The 27102-nt window shown below is 42.1% G+C and overlaps 2 protein-coding genes across 13 annotated transcripts in view; one reads left to right on the top strand and one right to left on the bottom strand.

Annotated features, from left to right (window-relative positions):
- The first annotated feature begins 28 nt into the window (after positions 1-28).
- mks1 (MKS transition zone complex subunit 1) lies at positions 29-5611 on the top strand. Of its 4 annotated transcripts, none has more exons than XM_037270250.1 (18): positions 29-352; positions 558-679; positions 762-814; positions 886-1053; positions 1129-1226; positions 1296-1424; positions 1529-1633; positions 1699-1807; positions 1911-1967; positions 3868-3910; positions 3990-4052; positions 4129-4199; positions 4269-4338; positions 4413-4520; positions 4786-4919; positions 4998-5080; positions 5158-5255; positions 5351-5611. In XM_037270250.1, exons 1-18 carry the CDS (start codon positions 276-278, stop codon positions 5440-5442), a joined length of 1680 nt encoding a protein of 559 aa, XP_037126145.1. In that variant the 5' UTR covers positions 29-275; the 3' UTR covers positions 5443-5611. The 4 variants fall into 4 exon arrangements, with proteins under 4 accessions (XP_037126145.1, XP_037126143.1, XP_037126144.1 ...); XM_037270248.1 differs by having other exon boundaries at positions 1699-1834; XM_037270249.1 differs by having other exon boundaries at positions 1126-1226.
- LOC119133937 (RNA-binding protein Musashi homolog 2) overlaps positions 5475-27102 on the bottom strand; it is a 187196-nt gene continuing 165568 nt past the window's right edge. For 2 of the 9 annotated variants that reach the window (XM_037270259.1, XM_037270263.1), the window contains exons 12-15: positions 22919-23098; positions 19859-20013; positions 13676-13747; positions 8585-12893 (exon numbers count right to left, since the gene is read on the bottom strand). In XM_037270259.1, the coding sequence (XP_037126154.1) occupies positions 13706-13747; positions 19859-20013; positions 22919-23098 (377 nt within the window). In that variant the 3' untranslated portion in view covers positions 8585-12893; positions 13676-13705. The other 7 variants (XM_037270264.1, XM_037270265.1, XM_037270257.1 and 4 more) reach the window with 6 other exon arrangements.

Below are 27102 nucleotides of genomic sequence, written 5' to 3'. Positions count from 1 at the left end.
GCGGTGTTGATTCTGACGTGAGGTTAGGCAAAACGGAAGTTTTCTCGTCTCTATGGATACGTCTGTCTGGTTCCGTGCGCATTTACCATTGCCGTTTATCTTCTTTTTTTTTTTTATTTGTTCGCCATCATTTTCGGAGGGAAACCGAGCTATTTAGTTGAATTACAGAGCCAAATTGTAGGAAAAAATCACACAGTTATGTCGTTTGTCTGCTAATTAAGTACATTTGAATAGCAAGATGGTGCTAATGTTTACGCGCTAGTAAGCAATCCGTCATGTCTGAATGGTGCAACAGTGACACCGGAGAGGCTGTCTACCGGTCTCTGGATGCCATAAAAAACCTACGGATAAGGTTAGTATTGGTTTGAAAAGTGTAGTTTGCTTTTGTGGCTTGTATTATTCGGATCAACGGCAGCATGTTGGCCTACTATTCAGATTTAGGGACCTTGGGGTGACGTTTCACGATGTTTATTCAATGGTTTAGAGAAGGTCAAATTAAGCTTACCTGTAAAAAGCAGTAATGCATTTTAGGTTTATATACGTATGTCCAATTAAAGGGTATCCTTAAAGAGGGTGACCACCACAGTGACTCTTTCCCAACAACTCCAGCGGCAAGTTCTGTCCCAGCAGGATGCAGGAGTCATTGAACTGGTGCCGCTCACATCGCAAGCCCAGCCTGGTGAGAGAACTCGAATAGTGTGCATGGCGGCCACAGAATTCCACAAAGGGTCAATTTCCCGACATGTTGTTTCTGTGACCAGGCGATAACGCAGAAGACGTCGTCGTTGGCTGGCAGGAGAAGCTTTTCAGTCAGGTACTGTAAGAACTCCCTTCACGACAGCTCAGTGGTTATTGAGTGTCTCTGACAAACGGGATTGCCTGCAGTATGAAATGGAGCTGTTCCAAAACGAGGCTGCGTGTCAGAGCCCACTGGACCGGCAGTACCACAAAGAGGTCACAGCCCTGACTCAGACCGAGGGCCGGCAAAACCGCAGAATTTTCACCTACACAGATTATGATCGCTACACCAACTGTCAGCCGCTGCAGCAGCTGGTGGGAGGTCAAATACTCTTTTCGAGTGCTCTTAGACTCTTAAAAATACTTTTTTTCCTCTCACATTGAAAGCAGCAAGGCAGCCATTTGCTCAACACCACCAAGACCAAACCCACTTTCCTTGCCGAAAGGATGGCCACCGTGCGGCAGCGAAGGCAGGACAGGCGAACTACGTAGGTGTGAACCGTGAAGCGTCGCCAAGAACGTGACTCCGGCGCAAAGGTTATGTTGTTTTCTCGCAGGGATGCCAGTTTCCCCAAGTCCAAGATCATCAACTGGGAGCCCAGCGATGAGTTCAAGAGGAACAGCCATGAGGTGAACAGTGTCATGCAGACAATGCACGTCATGGGAGATCTGGGTCCTCCTGGAAGGTAAGACCGGCCCCCGTCAATCAGCTGGGACTGAGTGTCATTTCCGCTACGTTGCTTTGTAAGTCAGAACTGATTCATGCTCTCTTTGTGTATTCTTCGCTCAGGTTGGGTCTGAAGGAGAACGAATTTTTGCTGTTGACCGTAAAAACAGATGGCAACGGGACCATTGTCGTGAAACCCGACTTCAACGAGGGCAAAGAGTCCTACAGGCAAGTTCACCCAAGATGCGTCAAGCGTACCATGCGACATTTACAGTTCAAATGCGTGTTTGCAGGATAGCAACTGCTGGGAGCAACAAAGAAATCTGGCATCTCACCATCGAGAACGCGTCGGCAAGCATGAAATCGGAGGAGAAAGAACGAGAGCAGCGTTTGTACCGAGATGTGCGTAGCCATTTTGGGGGCCGTGAGGTGACTTCAAATGACGCGGCTGCGTGGGATGTTTGATGACATTAACAAGCTCACTTTGCTCCTTTTGACTATGTAGCTGCGTTCCAGGCGCACCGAGTTTCCAAATAGCCTCGTTGGACAGGACTTTGAAATGGTAAGTAATTTGCCTTTTTTTTTCTTTTGTCAACAATGTGATAAATTTGTATGATCTAAAGATATCCAACATTATGAGGCGTAGTGAAGGAACGAGAGCAGAGCATTTGCTGCTCGGAAAAAAAGTGCTCCGGTCCATTGGGCTCAATCTGTTGAACAACAATGTCGGCCATGAACGCTTCTGACGTTTGTCAATCGTGCACTTATCTGATGTAAGTGACCGGCTCTCCGTTTAAAGGGTAAAATTCTGTACTTTAGCCCCTCTGCAGTAACGCAGCCTGTAGGGGAGACGAGAATTAATTTAAGCCGGTACGGAAAGAAGATTCGTTCCGAGTCTAACCGCTGTTCAGGTAACTAATCTATTGTTAGATTAATTCCGTCATTTCCGGACGCCAGTCCCGCTGAAATCAAAGAAACCCGAGGGTTGAGTAACTACTTTGTCGAGACCCAGGATCTCCTCGATCGCGGCCGTTTCAGCGGCTCTCCTTTCCTATTAAGATTATTGCTTTTGTTATCCGCTCGGAATAGTTTAGCTGTCTTTGTTAAGACCGCGGGAACTCGTTTATTTTCACTAGCGTACACTCACACTAGCTGAGTTTAAGTTAACGGTTTCGAACCAGATTCTGACACTCCCTGATGTCAAGGATTAAAGCTGTCTTCATTTAAAAAAGAACTGAACGGTTTAAAGTATGACTATGATAGAGAAACAAGAGAGATTTAAAGCATAAAAGATCAAAATAATCATTAATCGAAATTAAATGATTATAAAGTAGAAATTTAATGAATAAGCAAGAAACAGAATTACAAGTTTCAATTGTTCGAACAATTAACAATAATTTCCACTCACCATTCTCAATAGAGCAAAAATGATTCAGCCTCAAAATTCTCTTGGTTGAAAACTCAAAAATATAGTAAAAAAGGGTAAGAGGCTAGAGGTCTAAAATGCTGTTTGGTGGAAAAGTCGAGTGATCAGTTCTCCTTGTTCCAAAATCCGAATTCTTTTTAAAATTCCTTGTCTTCGCTCACATTCATACATTCATGTGTAAATGGAACATCAATATTACATACATGTTTGATACTGATCAAACATCGTGACAATAAAAACACATACTTTCACAATAGTCAATTTAACACATAATCATAACTATGATCGTGGATTCTCTTAGTTAGCAAGTTAAAACACTCAAGCATCTTCAAAACATATTTTGACAAGCTGGTGACCTCTAGGTCAAGCTCAAGCGTGGGATTGCAGTCTTCCACCCACGGTACCACTGTCAGCCCCTTGTCCTTACTCAACTCTTAATACATTCATGTGTAAATGAAACATCAGTGCTATGATGCTGCTCAAGTTGCTACGAACTATACAATATTGCAAAACAAAATAAAGTATATTGCAGCTTACTCTAACTGTGATTAACATGTCTCATTCTCATTACCTAACGATGACCATGGGCTTCCCTAGTTAGCAAATTAAAATATTCAAGCAGTTTCAAAGTATATTATAGCAAAACAAAATAATATAACATAATCCAAAATTGTGTGTTGCTGTGCTTCAGAACAAGTCTTCATCTAATCAATGACTTTTTAAACTATTAATTTACTATGTTAGGTCAATCTGACTTTGGCACCATCTTCTGGTGAAATTTGGAACGGGAATGGAGGTTTACTGGTTCAACCAACAAATTCCCCTTTACCAATTTAACAATAGTTAATTTTGAAGAACTAACTTTTAAGTAACCCCTACTCAGGCCCCCTTCTTCAGGTCCTCCATGTCAAGCTTTGAAATTTGGAATTTCATCTTAGCCAATTCGTCTGGGCCAAATCCAATATACACTCACGCACCATATTTTACCCTCCTATCCACCATGTAACTCAACACGTTGAATCGTGTTGTCTCGTAGCCTCCTCCGGGTGTTCTGCGCTACTTCCTGAACGGCGAGATAGGTAAGGAAGCCTCAACTCAGTGTTGACTCTTGCTATGTGTGTGCGAGGACATTGAAGATAGTATGTCTGGTGTGTCCAGTCTCCGCCGAGGGCTTTGAGTATGATCATTTGTATGTCCACTTCATAACGGAGCTGCCAAACAGTAAGTGGCCATCGCTTTTCGCACCGGTATCTCGACACAAGGCCTCGAAAATAACCGCGCTGGTCTCGCGAGCTAGACTGGTCCAGCTCGCCGACGCAGTCCCACTCAGGAGTCACTCACGCCTCTCGGACCAAATCACTGGGGAAGGTTGGTATGTTCGCCGGTCGAAGGATTTGGGCGCAGTAGCGTTGACGTTTCCGTGACTTGTGCCAACAGGACAACGTGGCGTACCTCTGCTACCCTTTCACCTTGGAGGCTTTCTGCACAAGCGAGGAAGAGCACGAGGGTTAGCGCCACGGCACATTAGCACCGCCGGCATTTCATGATGAAGCAATTCCTTGCCATTTGCTGTCGTTGCAGAATCCGGACCCCGGTGGCCAGTGTTGTATTTCAAGGTTCTCTCACTGGACTCCTGGTGGCGATATCGAACCGAAGGCTATGGCTACCTGCTCTTTCCCTCCACGCCCGGTATGTCGCTGCCAAACGTGACAACTCGATAGGGAGGCAGACAGCTGACAAAGTTATATTAGATTGATCATATCAAAGTAGTATCCCATCTATTGCCTCTCCTCGTCCTTCTTCCGGCGGCTTTACTGGCAGGCGGCAAAGCCGTTCAACACTGCCGGCAACCCACGTCCTATTAAAAGTTGCGTGTGAATGTTGCCACGGTGGCAGCGACGAGCCCGCCGCCAAAAACTCGTGTACGCCGCGTTCAAGTTTGTGTAATTTGTAGGACTGCACACGTTGACGCGTCACACGTGGAGACCCCTTCAGACGGGCACGGCCTCGGCCCTGAGGCGCTTCTTTATCGGAGGTTCCCCGGAACTGGAGGACCTGAGCTACGTGAGGGTACCAGGCCATTTTAAGGTAAACCCCAAAATGTCTGCACAAACCAGGACCAGGTGTGCGTGTCTTAACGTCGTTTGTTTCCTTTTCTGACGGCAGGGCGACAGGCTCAGTCGCTTTGGATTTTGTACACAAACCTCGGGGAGTGTGACTTTTCGTTTTCACTGCATTCAGCAGTCGAGGTAATTGCTTAGCTTACAGATTTGTAATGGAAACTTGTCTTCATCGGTTTGCCACATCGCTCTGTCACATCCTCTAGGGATTTTGCCAATTCCACTGCAGCAAGGAGAAGGTGGCAGAACACTTTTGACCAGGCCCAAGGATTTCATCACCGTGATACTCTCTTAAGCACCATGGGTAAGCCGAAGACTCTTCTCAGTGGAACTGGACTAATATGTTATCACAATCTATGACTACATTTTGATGATGTGGCTGCTCTTTGACTCTGCCAGAGGCGTTTCAACGGGCCAGAAGGAAAATGCAAGAAGTTAGAGAAAGTCTTCCTGTGGACTTCATCGCCTCTGTCTCTCAAATCCAAATATGATCGGCTGAGGAGTGAATATTATTTGCCATTCAAAAGTAAGATAGGGCTGTGATGTTAAACTGAGAAAGTCATACAATACAGGACTGCATGTGTTGCAATGTTAACATTTTTGTTCTGTTTTTGGATGTGTAAAATTTGACAAAGGATGATTAAAAAACATTTGACTTTATGTTGGTTGGTATTTCATTTTGGGCTCAGCCTTGTTTGGATTTCTAGAGGTATTTCACATTCCAATTGATAGGTTATTGGAATGAAAAATTGCGTTTTTAATATTTATAGTATGGACTTGATGAATTTATTCATTTCAGAGGAGGAAATAAATCTATATGGCAAAACAAACATAAGACACAATGGGGCAAAATATCTGCTACTATGTCAGGTGGCCTAAGGATGGGGCAAAATGGACTGCTTGGCAGGGAAAGAAAGGAGACATTTTTATTTTGAATGTTTTTGACATTCTCCTAAGTGAAATCAATATCCAATAACTACAAGAGACACGGACTGGACCGAGTCAACATTGTGCTTGCACACATTGTTTGCTGCCTGGTGGAATTCAGCTTTGTGCTTGGTGGGCTTGCATGGGGGAAAGAGCGAGCGAGACGCGGCGAGTGTCAACGTGTGTGTTTCACTTTGTGATATGGGCCATTGACTGTTTTTGCATAGCTCGAGAACAACAATGAGGTTTTTTTTTCCTACAGAATATGTGCGCTTCCATTCAGTGCACTGATTGTGTTTCTGAAATTGTGCATACATTTATCGCTCAATGTGGAGGAAAGGAGGGCACAGCTATTCATTGGAGAAACATGAGCAAATTGTTTTGTGTTGTGCAAGGATTGATAAGGCCATGTACTGTATGAAACACACACAAACACGTCACCACTTCAACAATGCCATGTCCATTATTGCTTTGCTATGGGGTTGAATTCTAGCTCGTGTCGTGAGGGATGCCGTGGTTGACCTTGAATGTGTCCTTGTTTGAAAAATGAGACTGCATCCCCGCTGTGTATTTTACACCAGCAGATATTGTAGCAAATGGCCTCACACAAATGACCTTCTGTTTGATAAGAAGCAACGGCAAGCTTTAAGCAATGCTCACGTAACGTTTTTGCTTTTGAGGATGAACGGCGGTCACCTGACTCGAGATGATTCTTTGAGCAACATGAAAAGGAGCCAGGATGCATATTAGCTAGAACTTCTGCTACCTAACTGATATCTCAAGGCAACCCCCGTACAACATTATTCCAAAGGTTCTACAACAATCAATGGAATGTTCTCACTTTCTAAAGTGAACGGCATTTGTTTGTGTTGCTTCCCCATACCTTTACTTTTTTATGAGAAGCGGCATGCGTGTGACGATTGGCACAAGGTCATGTGGTTAATGCACATTCGAGTTGTCATGGACTCTTAAGTGGTTTTTAATCAGCAATTATTAGCAAATGGAGTGGCTGTGCGGGCGCCGGTGAGAGAGTGCCCATCAATGTCACGTCAATTTGCACGGCGGCCTCCGCATTAGAGGTGCATTCTGGGAGGCAGCCGCCACCTGAGTGTCTCATCACGCACGCACGCACGCGCGCACGCGCGCACACGCACACGCACACGCACACACACACACACTCACTCACTCACTCACTCACTCACTCACTCACTCACTCACTCACTCACTCACTCACTCACTCACTCACTCACTCACTCACTCACTCACTCACTCACTCACTCACTCACTCACTCACACAAGCAAGCAGCCATGGACTCCATTACACAGCCCTGTCAAAAACATTTTCCGCTGCCGATGAGGAATAACCATTACAGGCCTGGGAGGAGAGATAATTTTGTGATTCACATAAAATCAAGTCGAATGAACGTTACTCAGTATACATAGCAATTCCTACGATGGCGTCTTTCCCAGTCATTTTTAAGGTATAAATGCAGCGTGATTATTTAGGATGACGTCCCGTCATTTTCACCGATACCTGTAATTGCCAATTAAGCATGCTGGCATCTCTACGCAGCTTATAATTACCTTTAATAAATGCTGAGGCACGTGTGTCTTGCAATCATGAATATGCATAGCCATCGCGTCCGAAGCATACCTTTGACACACTTGGGGGGTGGAAAGGGGGGCGGACCGTCTCTTCATGACACCTCTGCTGAACTGCGTCGCCCTGGAGAAAATTCAAAATGGCTTGCTCACATTTAAAAAAAAAAAAAAAAAAGCAAATAAAAGACTTAAAAATAGAGTTGTCTAATTTTGCACTTGTTGGCCAGTAGGCACTCCAGAGACTGACTATTTGCAAACAAGCAATTAAAAACTCAATTTGACACATTGTGTCCCTTTTAAAACCGTTGTAGACGACTTTGTAGTATCCAGCTTGCCACTTTTAATTGGCCCTTAATTAAAAGCAGCCAGAGCGGAAAGGTCAACCAGCTAGGATGGCCAAAGAATACACTGTTCCTGACAGCCCATGTTATTGACTCCATTTTGATTTTAATAATTGCCCATATCAATGACTTAACTGTAACCAAGTGTGTGTTCCTTTTGGCCTCCAGGGGGTCTAGAAATGCCTCCGCTTGGCTGATCGATCAGCTTGTCAGGATGACTGATGGCGTTAGCATATTGCACATCTTTGAAAGTGATATATTGCATCTACATGAGAGGGAATGTAATGTGAATAATGATGATAAACTTTGAATTGGAATGACTGAATTTCAACCTTTATTAACTTCAACTCATGTGTGCGGCCTCGCGTTGATTCATCCTCTTATTTCGTCTACAGCTATTTCGTCAGTGAACCTTAGCTGATATTGATGCTCGCGCGCAATGCTGCTGATGAGAAAAACAACCGGCGGTTGATTGGCTTCTTTTCCTGAGTGCATACCTAGCACCGAGTAAGGACGCTAGGGGGAAGCAGTACTACGCAGCATCACTTATTTGCTTCTTAAAGCAGTTTGGGACTGCGCTCACAATAACTTTTATTAATATTACGCCTTTCAACGCTATTTAATTCTGTGAATAGACGTAACGTGTATGAGTGATTCAGTGTGGTTTCAAACATTAATTCTAATTTAAAAAATGATCCGTGGCAAATTTACAGGAGCTATTTAAAACAAAACAAAACAAAACAAAACAAAACAAAACGAAAAGTAATATAACAATTCAGTTTATTGTATTTATTTTCCAGACAGACATCAATTTTTGGACCACATTAGAGGATGGAAACCTTTCACAGACATTTTTTTTGTCAATATTATTATTTGAAAATACAAATATAAAATTAGACTTTCCACATTTGATATGTGAGAGACCCCCATCCATCCATCCATCCACCCACCCATCCATCCATCCATCCATCCATCCATCCATCCATCCATCCATCCATCCATCCATCCATCCATCCATCCATCCATCCATCCATCCATCCATCCATCCATCCATCCATCCATCCATCCATCCATCCATCATTATTTTCCATATATTTTACAACGGGGCTTTAGCAAGCCTATATGGTAACCTGAAAGATGCTTTCAGATCAGGTCAGTCAGGTCTGTCTGTCCGTCTCTCGCCATAAAAAGTCGGTTAACGGAATAAAAAAACAAAAAAAGGGGGGGCAAGTGTTAGGAATGGCTCAAGAGCAATGCAAAAAAACATCCCACGTCCTACGATGCATCTGGGATGGTCTCCAACTATGGCATAATGACTGAATGGGACGGTCCGATATATATGTCTATTTGCATGGGAGGTGGTGATGCTTTCAACTGAAAATTGACTAACTGCTTTTCTTTTCTGCCACCTTGAAAGCTTCCGTGTTGAGTGTGAATAGATGTGTTAATAAGTCCAAAAAAGAAGACAAATAACATTGTGGCCACTGTGACAGCCCACTCTTATATAAGATCAGGACAGCTTTGTCAAGCTTTTTCTGGGATGGCAATGATGGAGAACATTCAAGAGCGAAATTGAGTGGACACGTAGCTGCTGCTGCGTGTCCAGCAGACAAGATGACAGAAAAGTCAGCACTAAGTGAAGTGTGGCCATTGCCTAGCACTTGCCTCGAGATTCAAGTTTCAATGGATACGGTAGTACACAAACGTCAACACCTTCCAGGTGGATTTGTTTTTTTTTTATCTCTCTTTTTTGATTTTTTTTTCTTAAACCAAGTCCCCCTCCCCTCTCCCTGAACGGAGAAGCTAAGTCGACTAAAATGAGTAACATTCATCAGCTGCAAAGCGCTGTCAGTTTGCGATCAAATGAAATGAGAGCCACACAGCCATGCTACCTTAAAGTCCAAGCTACTGCATCACAACACTACAGAGGCCATTGGTGGCAAAGAAAGTTCAAGTTTTTGTTCTGTTCAGGTGGCTTCGTTCTTACGTGGTGCTAATAATATTTCTTTTCAAAGCAAAACTATTTGGCGGTATATAAACTAAGGCGAAGGAACACTTTTTTTTTACCCTGTTGGATAGAAGGCGAAATAGCACAGAGGTGTTAAGTCTTGATTTTGCTCGTTATTATAATCGCTCTATCTCTTTTTTAAATGAATGTTTCACATGTTTAAAGTTAAGATGAATGCTTGCAATAGCATCAATTCTGGTAGGAAAACACCATCTCCTTCATTGTCCCTATCATGGAAAAAAAAAAAAAAAAACTGAGTAGTAACGGTTGAGTGGTTAAATACTCGGGCCTATGTTTCCATTCTATTCCAATTAATTCATTTGAAATGAAATCTCTGCATGAATCAGCCTTGACGTAACATACAAAGTAGAAATGACTGACTACCATTTGAATGTCTACACGATGATAGCAGGTGTCCCTCTGGCAAAGCAAAGCAAAGAATACACGTTTTGCATATCTAGCGTTAGCATTTAAGGTAGTATGGCACACCCCTTTAAAAAACATTCAAGGGTGGGATATCCAAATAATGCCTTGCGTACACTTCCACCTCCCAGCAAGTGTTTCTCTCTATCCGCGTCCATCCACGAGAGCTTTGGTTCACTGAAACCACGTGAAAGATGACGCCAACAGAAGAAAGAGTAGAAGAACTAAAAGGTCCAAGTGTGAAGACTAACATGGTCGCCGAGAGAAAGGTCTCGTGTATATCTTGACTGGTCCTACGTCTACCACAGTCACTACATCTATCATCTTACTGAGTTCTATAGAGAACATCTACTTGTACTTAGAGGAGGAGGCCGAGGAAGGGAACGGGAGGGAGGAGAGGTAGAGCGGAGGGGGAACAACAATGAAGCACTAGACTGCGAGCAAAGACAGCACTGCGTTCACAAGTTATTTCTTTACACACCCATGAAATACTTGAATGAGGAACAAAAGATCTTCCGAGGATGGAAAGAGAGAAAAAACAATGGATGCACAGTACATTTTAATAGTATAGTACAATTATTATTCATATAGAAACCACAACAAAATTGAACTAGAAATCAGCAAAGAAGCATCTTTGTTTTCTTTGTTCTTTTTTTTTTTTTGGTCGTTTTGTATTTTCTTTTACATTGTGAACATTACAATTTTTTTCCTTCTTTAAATTATTACTTGATCACAACTCCATCCCATTGACTTTAAAAGTATCCAGCATATTTCTGAACCTGGTTGTTTGGAAATGCAACATCGACAAAATAAAAACATTACATAATCATTATGGAGCAGAATGCACACCTTCCGCTCTGCCGGATGACCTTGAAATAGCTGACGACACTCCCGGAGCGCAACATTATTATTATTATTATTATCATCGAAATGTTTATGGTTTGATAGTGAATAATTCAGTGTGTGACCTAGAATAAATACGTTCAGATGAGTCATGGGTCTAATAAAAGCAAAGCAAAGGTCAAACATGTCAACTATTTAGCGAGCTGTTAAGTCACCTGGCAATTCAAAGGGGTGTGTCTATTTCAGAATACACGAATCCAAGAATCCTTCATGCTAATTCCAAAGCACAGGGCCGGCCGCCTTTTAAAAAGCCAACATGTACATGTGCAAATAGGAAATGGCCTGTACTTCACTACTCACAGTGCAATGATTTCGTCTTCTTGCTCGCTCTCCCTTTCTTTTTTTTTTCTTTAAATAGATTTATTTAAGTCATTCAGTGTTTTCATTTACGTGACAATAAATTAAACCTGCCTGGAAATCCACAACAGAATTCACAAGGCTGAGGTATGGTACCAAAATCCTTTCCTAATTCATTCCAAAAAACTAAAAACGAAGCGGGCTCGTTCGCGGAGCCCATACATTGTTCCCAAAAGAATTTGGGAAGGAGCAGGATGATACAAACAAGAAAAAACTGAGAAGAGTACAAAAGTGTCCGCATATGCACAAAATGCAATCTAAAAGTACAGTGTGCTTTGGATTCAAATCTTTTTTTTTTTTCTTCCTCTCCTCATCTTAACACCTTAACAAAAGATACCAATTCGGATCTTTTTTTGTTGTATTTCTTCTTTTTTTTCTAAATTTCATAAAACTTGACTGACTGAACATACCACTTGTATTTTTGCTGGTTTGACACTTTGTAAAACAATTCAGCTTTGACTATTTACAGAGAACAACAAGTGTGTGTTGATCTCAGGGTTGTCACCGTCTTTCAGCAGGGAAAAAAGTATTCTTATCATAATAATAATAATAATAACAATCAGAATCATAAGTGTTTACAGCTTTTTCTTCTATTCACACGCTATAACATGTTCTTTGACACACCATCACAAAAATATGCTATTCTCTCACTGAGTTGGTTATATGCAGTGACTGGAATAATATGTACAGCTACATTTCTTTTTCGCAAGTTTGAATTCACAATGTTGTTATATGAAATTTGTTATAGCATATATATATATATATTTATATAATATTTATATACTTCTAAACAACAAAAACAACACTTATAAAAAAAGGACCATAAAAATATTGGAGTCCTCTTTGTATTGCCCAAAAACAGGTCATCATGGTTAACAATGAGACATCACAAGAAACAAAAGCGCTACTAAGATTTATTACTTTGATACCCTCGTATCCGATTTGCGCAGAAATTGATTTTTTTCAAATCTAGTAAAAATTTGCACAGCGACTCTTGTTTTTGTGTGTGTGTGTGTGTGTGTGAGTTGAGCCTGAATGCTTCATTTCTCCTTCAGGCTACCAAAGATGAAGACATTACAAGCTGATTTTTTTTTTTTTTTTTACGCCACGTCGCCCGCACTTTCAAAAGCAGAAAAAGAGAACAGAAAATGACACAAAAGTCGTGTGGAACTAAACTGACAGAGCAACCCAAGCACAGGAAAGAGGCGGGTGAAAGAGATGTGAAACTTCAAACCAAACCAGGCGCTGACGTTATAGAAGGTTTGGAATATAGTACAGCAGTTGTTCTTTTTCGGAGATGACTGAACAGTTTCTTTTCTTCGTTATATGGTTACCACTTGTTTGCTCGTTTAGCCTGTCCGCTGTGTCTCAGTAGCGCCACCTGCACACAAAGCCAATTAGAAACTTGGTCCCGTCTTTCCTCGGCCGCCAGACAAAATCTGCTGGAGAAAGGAGAGCATGGCGAGAGCGGCAGTCAATATGGTGCCGACGCGTGACGAAGAAAAAGACATGGAAGCAAATTGAATGACCATGCTGACAGTCTACAAGCCTTCATGCAGGATGACGTGTGCACATGCAGCAAATACTACACTCAAGCAGACATTAATTGTACGTAGTTTGAAGATTGCTTATTAGTCTATTTTGGTGATGGAAGGCCAAGGTGAGATGAAGGCTCTGTCGTTGAAAAGCAGAGCTGAGATTCAAAAACTGCTTACAAAAATGCTCACAATGGGATGAAGAAAGTAAGCTGGCAGAGCTGCAGTGCAGTGTGAGTGTCTGACTCATGAAGCCACACGGTCAACCTCTAACAAAAAAACAAAATAAAACAAAACAAAATAATAAAATAAAATAGTACAAAAGAATACTTTCTTTTGAGACACTATGTGTTTTATATTGTAGATTTAGTCAATTAAAATGCAGTGAAATGTAAACTAAAACCAGGCTGAAACAATTTAGTTGACTCAAGTCAAAACATTTTTGGTAAACTTGCTGTCAAAATGAAAACGGCTTCAAAGTGAACTGAAGTGTACAACTTGGTGCCACTATGGCCGCTGAGTCACGCTCAGGCTTGACTTGCAGTTCTGCTCTGTGGAGGACGACTGATGCGATGGATGTGTAGTGTGGAGAAGACTGATAAAATGCACAGGAAATAAAATGCAATACCTCTGATGAGATGGCAAGCCGGCCACCTGTTCAATGGTATCCATTTGTAAAAGCTGTCGCAATCAAGGGGCCCTAAAAATGTACAGTTAGTGTGCTGGTCAGTATGCATTTCAAGGAAACAAAAGTGAGTCATTTGAGACCTTCAAGTTTTCATACTATACTATATTATTATGATTATGATATTGGTGGAAATAGATACTCTCTCAAATCAAGCACATTCCAATAACACCATCTCATATGTAACACCTTTTTGTTTTTGATGGACTTATTTTTCTGTTTTCAAACTTCTTTTCACCTTGGTGATGCACTAAGTGCGGAACGGGACTTGATTCACGAGAGTTGGTTCAGAAACATCTGAACTAATAACGAAGCTGATTTCTTGTGCGAGTCGCAAGATGGCGAGCCACCCAAGAGGCCTTTGAATTGTCTCTCACGCAGGAGCGGAGACGTTGTTCATCGAACCTGGTAGGATCTATCCATTTTTTTCCACTGCTACACCGAAGTGGATTCGGAAAGGATTGACTGACTATTCAGGAAAATCAGGAGAAGCCAACTGAAGGGATATAGAGACATTTGGATATCGAAAGTCGTTAAGTCTTTTGCTGAATTGTTTTGAGTTTTGTACATTTTGTCACTTTTATTTTTGTGAACCATATATGTGATGATGCTGTAATGGTGTTATTGAAATATTGATTGGTTTGAACAAAATCAGTGAAATGGTGGGAATTTAAAAGTGGCTTTAACTGAACTCAAATTAGATTTACTATTACTTTCGAATTACTTACCTGTACTGAATGTTATTCAAACAACACAAAGTGAGGTAACTAAACAGATTGAACCTTAGAATTAATAAAACAACCCGGGTTGAAACTGAAATTCCTTAAACTGAAAAGTTTAACTGAAAGGGAAATTATTTTCTTCAACTAACGTTGAGTTTAAATGTAAATTGTATGTCTATTGTTTGTAAATTGTATGTCAACTATTTTCTCTACTAAAATAAGCCGGCAATTCAATTCAAACCTTGGTCTGTGGTCATTTATTTTGCTTATTTTGCTCACCACTACAAATATAGCCGAACTTAGAACCGGTCCATTATCTAAATTACTGTAAGCACTGTCAAAAACAAAAAGGTGTTACACATACATTACGTAAAGATACTACTCGTCGACACACACGACGAATGATTGGATATGAGCGTATGGCGAGATCATAAACATCCCAAAATGAGATCCCAGTGCCGCTCGGCTAATCAGGCTAGCGTCAGAGTGGCAGCTGACAGGTTGGTGGAAATCACAAGCAAAGAAAGAAGCGGCCCTTTCAGCTGTGATTAGCCGCTGTTATCGCCTCAATCAGCTAATTGCGTTCTAATTGTCTTGCATATAAAAACTGTTAAAATCATTACGGCTTCTTTGCAGGCGCTATTTTGATAGAGGCTAAAGGGATTAATAAAATCAGCGGAGCGTGACTCTGAAGTCGTGTGCAACGCTGATGACGAGACTCCATCAGCGTTCTGCTTTGCCGCCTGATTGTGACGAGATGATTTAATAACACTGGCATATTGGGATAATCCGCCAGGGAGGCTGGAATCTTGACTTCCGTTGTGTTTGCTAACAGAAATGCTAAAAGGCACAATATGTAATAATACGACGGTAGAATAACACCGGAATGGTACTGATTATTTTGAAATTAGTAGGATATCACCATTGCCATGGCAACCCAGGATCACCTACTCAATGGTTTGTAATATTAACGAATGACAACATCCGTGGTGCATAAGCTTTTGTGAATGATCCATCCATCCATCCCTTCTCTATACGGCTTGTCCTCAGTCTAACTTTGCTTCTTGAATGTTATAACTTGTAGGAACGGATAGCTAAGTGGCATACTCGCCAAACTTGTGATTGACTGGCGACTAGTCCAAGGAGTGTCCCACCTCTCACCAGTCAGCTAGGAGAGGCTCCAGCTCACCCGTGATCTGATGACCCACCCAATGTCTTTTTACAGCGGGCAGATGTATTTACCACAGTGGTTCCACAAGCCAGCCCCCCACGGCAAAAAAAATCAATGACCGTATTTCTGACTGTTGCTGCAAACATCCCTTCCAAAAAACGCTAATTTTCAACATGCGTTAAATACACATTAGCCACTTAAGCAACAATCAGAAAATAATACAAACGCTTCATTTCCGTTGGCTACTGGTAAATCTGCCTTGAAAAGTAGCCAGCCTGATCTTTCCTAACAAATATTTTGCTGATGCCACCTGATTATGACTGATAGCCAGTGGACCTAAAACAATTAAAAAAAGGTTTTGCTTTGCTTTCAGCTTCTGGATACCATAAAACAATTATTTGTGTTTGTTTTAATGCAAATCAGGTGACACAAAGTAATGCATGCCATACATGCATGCCTCCACATTCTAGTTAGTGCAACTCAGTTGAATGTTGGAAACGTACTATCAAGTTTGCTTCACTCTGTAGGATTAATGGGCTCTTCATTATGCCAACTCAATCCATATGCTCATTACTTTTTATTTCCACAAAGCACGTGTTATTTGCATAGCCTGTTCAGTTGAATTGTGTAGAACTATTCAGAACATGCCCCAACAAGCTGAATGCCAGTCCAGCAGTTCAGCCATGCTTCACTATTCTAGGGCCATAAAATCCAGATGAAATATTCAGTGAGGTCCAAGAGAAGAGAAGCGCCAAGCAAACAAATAATTTGCTGAGCCAACCAGGTCCGGACAGAAGTGTAACAGGGGCCCCTTCACTGGGTTGAATAGCAGCAATAATGTAAGAGCCTTTTTAACACAGAAGTGATGACAGACTACTTTGTTATTTTATCAAAGACAAGAAAATGCTGGTGTTTTTTTATTTTTTATTTCTCAGGCTAAATATTGAATAGAAATTCAGATTGCTGGTCTAAAAGTGGTTGTGCAGTTGGCTAATGAGCAGTCTTGGATATACTCTGGCTCATCCAGTCAGTAGAGATAGGCCAGGGGTCCCCAACCCCCGGTCCGCAGACCGGTACAGGTCCGTGGGTCACTTGGTACCGGGCCGCCAAGCCGCACAGAAAAAAAAAAAAAATTTTTTTTTATTGACGATCAATTAATTCAGGGTCAAGACGCTCGTCCCGGTCATGTGGCATGTTTCCCCAGTCGAGCCTGCAAAGCTAGCAAAAATGAGTAAAAATGTATTTTGAAAAATATAAAAAAAACTAGAAAATGCAATTTCTGGAGAAATTGCATGTGAAGGCGAAGACTTTGAATAACTTCTTGGGGAATGCTGCCGAATGATGTTGAAACGAGTTGAATTACTTGAGAAATGTAGAAAATAGAAGTGTAAAACGAAATTTTGGAGAATTTGTGGTGAAATTCAAATTTTTGGTGAATGGGAAGTTGTGGAATAGATAGCCAAAAGATGAACAGTTGAAAGTTGGAACGGGTTGAATCTGTGGAAAAATGTAGAAATTAGAAGGGAAAAACGAAATTTTGGAGAATTTTTCAAATTTGAAAATTTGGAATTTTTGGTAAGTGGGAAGTTGTGGGAAAGGTAGGCAAACGATGAACAGTTGAAAGTTGGAATGGGTTGAATTGGTTGAAGAATGTAGAACTTAGAGGTGAAAATTGAAATTTTGTGAAATTTTGCGGAAATTTTAAACGTGAAAACGTGAAATTTTTTAATTTGGCAATTTTGGGAATATTGAGAATCATCCCGAATGTGATTCGAATGTGCTGAATGATGTGAATTTCAAACTGGAACGATGTAAATGTGAAATGTTGAATGTGCCATTAAGAATGACTGGGGAAAGATTTGTCGTAAATTTGCGAATTTTGTGAAAACCGAATATTTTCAGAACGAAAAAAATGGAAGCACTCATCTCGTGAATATTTGGAATACGTCGAAAGTGGAATGGAGTGAATCAGTTGAATTATGTGGAAGAAGAAGTACAAAAAAGTGAGGAGAATAAAAAAGTAGAATAACATAAGTGTGAAGGCCTTCGCCTTCACACTAATAAAAAAGTAGAATAGCATAAGGCCTTTGCCTTCACACTAACAATAAAGTGAATGGTGTAGAATAACATAAGTGTGAAGGCGAAGTGAATGGTGTAGAACAGGGGTGCGCAATACGTCGATCGCGATCGACCGGTCGATCGCCAAGCCACTATTGGTCGATCGCGTGATATTAATTTTTATTTATTTCTTTCGCACTTGACGCGTGTACAAACAACAGCGCTAACAACACAACACAAACACGCTAGCTCGCGAGTTCCCTCCAATTGTCAGAACCCTGTTTTTTCTCTTAAACTTAAGAAAGGGTATAAAAATGAGTGGGGCAGCTGGCCATAGTAAGAAGTATCACTTTCATAGGGAATGGGAGTAGGACTTTTTTTTCACGATGACATATATATGTATATATATATATATATAAATTATTTTTTTTTTTAGTGGGTAGATCTTTGTGACTTGGTCATTCCAAAAGTAGCTCGCGAGCTGAAAAAGTTTGGGCACCCCTGGTGTAGAATAACATAACAGGCCATCGCCTTCACACAATAATAATAATAAAGTGAATGGTGTAGAATAACATATGTGTGAAGGCCATCGCCTTCACACAATAATAATAATAAAGTGAATGGTGTAGAATAACATATGTGTGAAGGCCATCGCCTTCACACAATAATAATAAAGTGAATGGTGTAGGATAACATATGTGTGAAGGCCATCGCCTTCACACAATAATAATAATAGTGAATGGTGTCGAATAACATATGTGTGAAGGCCATCGCTGTCATACAATTGGCGATTCTTTCCCAATTACATCCATCGGTTCAGGTCAAGACGCTCGTCTCGGTCACGTGACATGTCACCTCAGTCGAGCCCGCGAAGCAAGGAAACATGAGCAAGAAACAGAGATGTTTGGAAAGCTTCTTCGTAAAGGGAAAAAAGCCCAATGAGGAGACGGAAGAAGAAGAGGCTACGACTTCTAAGGAAAGGAAAGCTGCATTTAAAAGAACATTTCTGGAGTCCTACTTAAAATATGGATTTATCGTCACAGGTGACTGACGCGCCAAGCCCACTCTGCATAATATGTGGCAACAGGCTTGCTAACGAGGCAATGAAGCCTTCAAAACCGCTTCGGAACATGGAGACCAAGCATCTTGTATTAAAAGACAAACCTTAACCACTTCGGGTGTCATTGTCTCCGATTACGCCTAGATGGGACCGGCTCGTTTCTGAGAAACAAGCTCAGTGCTCCCACTAATTCAACGTAATGGTGAGTTTTATTTTTATGTCGTTTATACTTGTTTTTATGCCAGTCGTATCATTTTATTTCATCGTATTTATATATTTATTATAAATGTATTATTTATTTATATAAATGTATTATTTATTTATTTATATAAAGGCCGGTCCGCGAAAATATTTCTGAGACGTAACCGGTCCATGGCGCAAAAAAGGTTGGGGACCACTGAGATAGGCAACAGCTCACCAGACTCTCATGATGACAAGCACTATAAATAATGGATGGATGGATGTTGAAAAGTGATTTTTGGCTAACCAAAATATAGTCACCTTAAGGGAGCTAGGATTTTTTCATCAGGGGCCATTGGTTACCAAAGTTATCTCAGGGGGGCAATTTCAAAGCTGGCAGTGGCCCCGCCCCCTTTCTAGTTCCGCCAGTGCTTCAGGGAGAAAATTCAGGGCCAAAGCCATCTACATTGTCATCAAGCTTTCTTTGTGATCGCCACCTCCAACAGCCCTGCTCTTCTTACATTTACGAGTTGATGCTTACGAGTTGATGCAGCAAGCAGCGGTTAACCGGGCAAATTGTGTCAAACAGCGGCAATTTGTGGACACTGATGTAGATGAAAACTGTTGTTGAGGTGAACCGAAGCCTTACATACATTTATTTTGTTCCTAAAATAGTAAAATAAACGTTAGCATTTAATACAAATAACTTTCAAATTTGGAATTTGTTTCATCCCGATGTGCACACAGGTTACGGAATTGTCACCTGGGTGTAAATAAATGTCTTCAAAAACAACAACCCCTCAGGAATGGTGCCTCAGTGATGTAACAGACACAAATTGAGTCGTTTGCAATACATTGTGCAGTTATATGAGTAGAATGTTGAATGCAACGGACAACAAGGTTCAGCCGGACATAAATGAAGCCCGACTACTCACGGTGATACTGGGGCCGAACCCGGAACCAGGCTGAGGGCTGGCGGCGCTGATGTAGTTGCCCACAGCCGAATCCTGGCTGCTGGGTCCGTAAAGGTCGGCCACAGGCCCTGGGCTGTTGGTGCCGTGAAAACCTCCGGGTCTTGACGGGTTGGCGCCTGCATACAAACACGACATGGAGCGGAGAAGATCAGAATAACGTCGTGACCAGCTGCCAGCTACTTGCGTTCCATTAAACCAATAGAAGTCATTACTGGATTCATGAGAACTGGTGCCTCATTTTCTGATTTGGTTCAATTGACGTCAAAAGAATACTAAATCCAGTATGACATTCTATTCATGTTAACGCAACATGCTGTCTTGTATTATTCGCATCCATAACATGCACAACACAAAGCAAGCACACTGCTAGAAACTCCCAGCATGCTTAGCAACTTCAATATGGTTGCTGTGTAAAATGCTAACATGCATAATGGGTAGGAAGACTTGTCAACAAGGACAGTGACGCACCGTTGGATAGTTTGCTTTCCCCATTCGAGCGGCAGAGTTTATTGCCTCTTTGTTTTATTGTACGACCTGATCACGACGAGTACCGAGTACAAAAACAGGGCCATTACTTCTGAAAGCACTTTGAGCTGTGTGTCAATTTGTCAGTCCTCAGCAGTAACTTCACGGGTAAAACGTGCGTGAGACAAGAGATAGAAGGCATCGGGGGAAATATAAAAGCTTGACCCGCGTTCATTTGCGGGTCCAAACTCAGGGGATGGAAAAAGAAACACTGTACACGACTTACCACCTTTGACCTGCAAGTAAGAGCAAGTCAGACTAATGAAACGGCTTTCGACAATCCAGACGAATACTAAAGGCTTATAACAGCGGGACTATAGGAACGGAAGGGGTAGGGGAGGCGGGGGCAGCTGGGGAGAGAGGAAAATGTGAATCTCTTCACAGCAATCTCATCTGCTGTCAGCTCCAACATGCCCCTTTGTCTGGCCCTCATTCTTAGATGGCAAAAAGCTGCTTTCCCAGAAAAAAAACCCCCTCAAAACGCTTGATCTCATACTCAGAAACTCAGTGGAATCTGTGTATCTGCCGGGAAAATACAATTTAGCTGCAGGATGTACTGTTAATGATAAACCTGCGTTCTCAGTGTAAGCAATTTGACTAAATGCAACACGACTTCAAACTGCTTCTGGTGGACTGACTGTAAGCACTAAACAACTAGAGCAGCCCGTGCTTTTCTTTTGTCTGCAAACACCCCAGTAGGCTCCCTGCCGTCTCATATTGTTCTGTCTACTGCAAACGTGCATATATAGGTCATCATTCGTATATAGTACATACTGAAAAGTCAAACAAAATGGAAATCATTTCATCAGTTAAGAGATGTTAAGCTCTAACAAGTGTTAAAAATAGTAATGTAAACAGAAAGCTTTCAATGAACTCAAGTGCACACATTCTGCAGCGGTTTTGTGCTCTTACTAAGGCCTTTCCTCCTCCACAATCTGCCCTTCTATAAAGCTACATACCTCAATGTAGACAATTACATACACACTGTACAATATGTTTTTTAAATGTAAGTAATCCGAACCGTGCTGTGCTGCTGAAAGAATAGCTCATGCAATAAAAAAAAAAGGTCTCTCTGGTGCAAGGGATGCTGTGATAACACACGATCTGTATAATATGAAGCAGCACAGGTTTAGAACTCATCTGTGGAGTTGACCCTATACAGCCTGTCTGTGTTTCTGCTGTTTGCTGAGCTACATTTTGTAAGCAGGCGGCTGTAGTAAATGCCAACATCTGCCTGAGGCAGCTGGCTAACGTGCTATTAGAGGAAGTTTTGGACTTGTCCTCCAGCCTGCAAAGGCCACACTTCCCCCCATGGCTTTCGTCATCCTTTTACTTCTACTAGTGAAGGTGAAGTCCCGACTTTGAGTCTTTTGCTAGTAACAAGTGTGTCACGGTTTCTGGAGACGTGGCGGCTAAGCACCACGTGTAGGTCACCACTGTCGCCTACAATGAGACGCTGCCGTCCACTAAATCAAAGTCCTTTACTTAACAATAGGTACTGGTGGGTGGCCATGCCAGAGAGGACAGGAACATAGACAGATAACGTAGGCGAGTACTGTATGACTAGACCACTATTGTTTTGAGAATCATGCTCCCTCAAAGGAGCTACAACATATTTTACACATTGGGTTCAACTTCTCATATGTAGTATTTTCTTCAGGCAGCTCTCATGATAGTGACAATGAATATATCATCATATTGCATTTGCTTGGTGAGTTGAGTCATAATATATGATTATAACAACAAACATGACAACATGTTAATGATAAAAAATATCATCTACTGATTTTTTGGCCAGAAAGAAATAATTTAGCATTCCGCATGAATATGATGGAGCCTATTTGGTTTTGTGGGCCACATACATTCGTGTGGTGGGCCAGATATGGCCCCTGGAAGAAGGGAACAGACAGACGGACAAATTTGGGTCTCGAATTTGACCCCATGATCTAGACAGTGAAATGTCTGTGGGCTGTGGACTTAATATAAATGTGTATCTTAAAATTCACAAGTAAATAAGGACCCAAAAATGATGTAATGCTAATTTACTGGTCCAACCATAATTCACAAACGCACATTAAAAAAAAAAAAAAACACACACATTTTATTGTACAATCCAGATAAATCTGAAAATGGCTTGAGAGCCAAGTGACATTCATGACATCCATCAGTAGTCATAGCGCTCACATGCAAGTGGTGAATAACATTCTGTGCAAAGCCCTTGTGTGCAAGCAGGGGCTGCAATACAACTTCTCAAAGAAATCATCAGGAGGGGAGACATGCATTTCCTCAGCCAGGTTCAAGACAGGTTAATTGTTCATTTTTTTCTTGAAATGGGTCAGGGGGGTTGTTTATGACAAGCGCTGGAGAAAATCAAAACAAAACAAAAACAAAAACAAAGAACGGAGAAAGTAAAAGATCTGCCATCTGCATGGGAGAATGTCATGAATCAAAGTGAAGAGTTTGAAAAACGGTTAAGATCGATACGCTTATACAAACCTGGGTTCTTAAACTGATCCGGGCTGTGTAGGTGCTGGAGGGGGGAGTTGCAGGCGGAGGTGGCATGCTCACTGTGCAGCATCTGAGCCGCCTGGGGCCCCAGGGAGGCATAGTCAGCAAAGGAGCAGGGCCCCCCCCTTTGGTCACCGGGTGCCGAGTAAAACCCATAATCGGGGAGGCCTGAGAGATACAGTAAAGGTGGGGAGGGGACTCCATCATTGTGGATCAATCAACTCTGTCAAAGTCAATGTCCAGGTTTTCGAGCAGTTTCTCCTTGTGCTTGTTGATAGCCCCCTCTCTCCCTTCCCTGCCCAGCCGCAGCTCATGTTTGAGACGCTCAGCCGCATCCTAAATGTCTCCGCAATTTATTTATTTATTTATTTATTTTTCCTTCCCTCGCCGAATTGACCAATGTCGCGCGTGTGTTTTTGTGCAATCATTACGGAGTGAGATGAAACTGAGGAATCATTAAAACACAGGTCAATACATTCTCATTTCAAACAGACAATTCTCTGTTGACATACCTGAAGGAAGCCTGAATGAAAGAAACACAAAGCACACCAATCAATAATGAATTTAATGGCTCCTCTTGGCGATGATAAGGTGTGTATGTGAATGAGATACAAATACATGGGTGTTGTGATCCAAGCATGCCCCCCTCCTTCTAATAATGCTCCCTCCGACACAGATGGTGGATTATCAACAGTTTAGAAAATGTCATTCAGCTGACATTTATTGCATGTCCTCTTCATCGGAGACAAGCTGCTCGTGGAAAGAGGGCAATTAAAGCAAACGTCCTCCTCACGCCTCTTTTAGATAGCAGCAGCCTTAATCTACTCAGGAGGGACTCAGCCCGATGACACCAACTTCTCCCTTCACTCTCGCTGCTGGTGTTTGTCTTTTTATTTGGCCTGCGGAGCAAAGCGCCATTCAAAGCCACTTCACCTCTACCCACTCGGAATGATCAAGTCCACTTGTGCCAAATGGAACGAGAGCGACAGCCATGTTTCTCCCGCCAGGGCTTTCTAGCACTCCCACCTCGCCACTCGCGGCCTGTCGGCCCACTTGTCAAATTATAGGATCCAAATGCAGCAGGCTTCCCACGTACGTCACATAATGCCTGACACATTGAAGAAAGCTCAAGAGCCAATCATTACATTTAGTTTGAAAAATGTCACAGAACATTGATTGGCCTTGCTAATGAGGGGAAGCTGGATCAATGGAATCATTTTCATGGAGGGTAAAAATATTTGACAATAGAACTAAACTATGTTAGGGGGGAATATTTGTGGAATACTAAACATCTCGAGGCACTCTTCTTTTCACACTACATTTACTCAAGTAACTTTTGAGTGGAATTGTACATTGCCAGAGTAGTTTGATGCTACATTTTCTCATGCTATTTAATCAGAATGTGACTTTGGACTCGTGCTCTATGTATCCAAAAAGACCAACGAAAAAAAGTTACATTCTCATTGACATTCATTCATTAAATGAATGTTATTTTACAACAATCAACGCTGCTGCGCCAAATGTTACAACAACAAAAAATAGGTAGCCCACGATTCAAAATATGAAATACTTGCACTGCATATTCTATTGTTGGCTGTTGACAGGCTGCTGGACAAAAAGTGCTTCTCAGATACTCATGCACAAACATGCCGGCCCGTTCTCGGAGCCATATATTTTCATCAGCGGCTATCTGATCCGTTATGCAGGACGAGACTGGGCAGATTGTGCCCACAGCTGCAGAAGTATCAGCGATCATATCAGGGAGCCGCGGACCGTCCCATTATTAATATTCACGCAATCTATCCAGAACAATGGGCCTTTCTTGGGCTCCTTTTTTTTCAGTGGCCACTAATTGGATGTAATTACTCATCTCCAAAACAAATGAGCGTGCTGAGGTTGCCTTGGAGACTAGATCAGGGGACCCAGCAGTGCGAATCATTCACAGGGCTTCATTTATACTGATAATTATCTCGCCTCCACAACCCCCACCACCAACTTTCCCTCCTGCCCGCCCTCAGTGACCAAAGCCGGCTGAGCGGCGGCGGGGAGGGTCCTGCAGTCATCTGTTTCTGACATCAGGGCGGCACGCTCGGAGTGGATAAATGTCCTGCTCTGCTTGCCACTTTGCCAGGTGACTGCCTTTAAGGAGGAATCTTCAACCTTGAAAGCGCTGCAGCCCTTTTTGTCCCTCACTAGTAGGAACATGAAACTAATCACGCTGATGCTAAAATATAACATCATATACAACCACCACTTTCTCAGCAAGTTGAGTTTTCCAGGGCTCATTTGGAGCTGCTGCACTCTCAAAACTGATAGACAGGCCTCTTAACACTGGCATCACAACCTGTACTTGTAATTTTGTCCCATACCACTGCAATCAGAACTGATTGCAAAGAAAGTGACTTTTTTTTCTCTCTGCACTTAAGCTGCTCCATGTGAGGAATTTTATTAGACATAACTGATTGATATTCACTCACCCACCACTGGCTACACCTGCACAATGAGATCTCTTACAAGAGTCGCAACAAACATTCCTCTTGTACAAAGACATTTTTGTTCACTTGTTTGGGTACTGTTTTTTCTGCCCTATCCTATCCTACCCTACCCTACCCTACCCTATCCTATCCTATCCTATCCTATCCTATCCTATCCTATCCTATCCTATCCTATCCTATCCTATCCTATCCTATCCTATCCTACCCTACCCTACCCTACCCTATCCTATCCTATCCTATCCTATCCTAACCTATCCTATCCTATCCTATCCTATCCTATCCTACCCTACCCTACCCTACCCTACCCTACCCTATCCTATCCTATCCTATCCTACCCTATTTTTTTATTTACATGCAGAATTGATGGCTTTTTGCAGAGGTTCACCTGCGCATATTCTCTCGTGATGATCAAACAGCTCTGCTCTTTTCGACAAGGAACCCTCCTTGGTGAAGTCACGCCTCTGCCTTTGTTAGAGGTTCGAGTACTTGGTGGCCATCAAAGCACATCACCCGACAGAAGATGTCAATAAAGCTGACATGCTGCTTCTCAAATCAGCATTGTATTGTGGGGCTCCCGTAATTAGCTTTTCCATTTTCACCAATGTCATTTAAAAACCGAGTGATATCAACTAACAGCTCTTTTTGCCGTCTTGCCTTGCTTTCACTTTCCATTTGAAATAATCTTTTCAGAACCAACGGCTGAGTAATTAACAGCACTAGACAGCCTTTTCAGAGCGCACAGACATTTCATAAATAATACATATTTAATGTCTTGTCATTTTGTGTTCAGAGAAGCTTGGCTAATGAATTTTAACAGATGATTTCTTCTTGCATTTGCTCATTCATACTCATGCCTGTCTTTTGTTACTATCCATTTGATATCTTTTCTTTTTCCCAGTAATGAGCAAACTCAACAGTGCTCCTGACTAATACTGCTAGTGCTGCAATTCAACACAGTCCATTTCCAAAGTTTTCAATTCAGAGGTTCCAGAATGTATACATACTCACATTATTCAGGTACGTATTCTGCACACACTGTGCTGCACACTACAATGCGCAGACGAGCTCTGTCAGTGTTTAACATGCAAATTCATTGGCTTATCTTTATCGGCACTGGAGCATGTCTTTGCTGGTTGAGCTCAACGTTCGTACGATACTGGGCATCCCAGTTCCAATTGAACAAACTATCCAAGACTGACAACATTTTACAGAGCAAACGGTTGCATATCATTCAATGTCAAATGCACTTCACCTCAATCAGCTAATTAAAAAATAAACGCTTATTCCTGTTACGTTCTGGCAACTGCAGTGGCCGTTGAGTTTCACAACTGTAGGGAGCAGAAATACAAAGGACTTTCCTCACTGTTGCATGAGGCCTTCAAGCATGCTTTCTTTAAAATGTGTTACGTGTGCACACCCTGGAGGGCAAAACGCTGACGTCCCCAAAGGGATGTGCCTGTAACCTCCGAGCATCTGCCACCCACAGCTGCCCGATCTAACGCTTCGTGGCAAAAGCGCAAAGAGACATTTTGCCCTCTTTTGTGTTTCACAAGTTTTCCTGGGCCTGAGACAAAAACCCAAGTGGGATGGTCTTAGTCCACCTGCTCCTGTTAAAGCCCGCAGCAAATGCATGTCGAGTGCTTCTGGCACCGGTGTTGAGCTCGTGTGGGACAAATG

The sequence above is a fragment of the Syngnathus acus genome, chromosome 14, assembly GCF_901709675.1.
Source record: "Syngnathus acus chromosome 14, fSynAcu1.2, whole genome shotgun sequence".
Taxonomy (NCBI): Eukaryota; Metazoa; Chordata; class Actinopteri; order Syngnathiformes; family Syngnathidae; genus Syngnathus; species Syngnathus acus.
The sequence above is the reverse complement of the archived record's forward strand: the minus strand, read 5'-3'. Positions and strand labels throughout refer to the sequence as shown.

Excerpts from the sequence above, each read along its gene's own strand:
- mks1 (XM_037270247.1), top strand. The coding sequence starts at position 276 with ATGTCTGAATGGTGCAACAGTGACACCGGAGAGGCTGTCTACCGGTCT. Across the intron at positions 1,227-1,295 it reads AGGCAGGACAGGCGAACTAC|GGATGCCAGTTTCCCCAAGT; the intron begins GTAGGTGTGAAC and ends GTTTTCTCGCAG. Across the intron at positions 1,425-1,528 it reads GATCTGGGTCCTCCTGGAAG|GTTGGGTCTGAAGGAGAACG; the intron begins GTAAGACCGGCC and ends TTCTTCGCTCAG.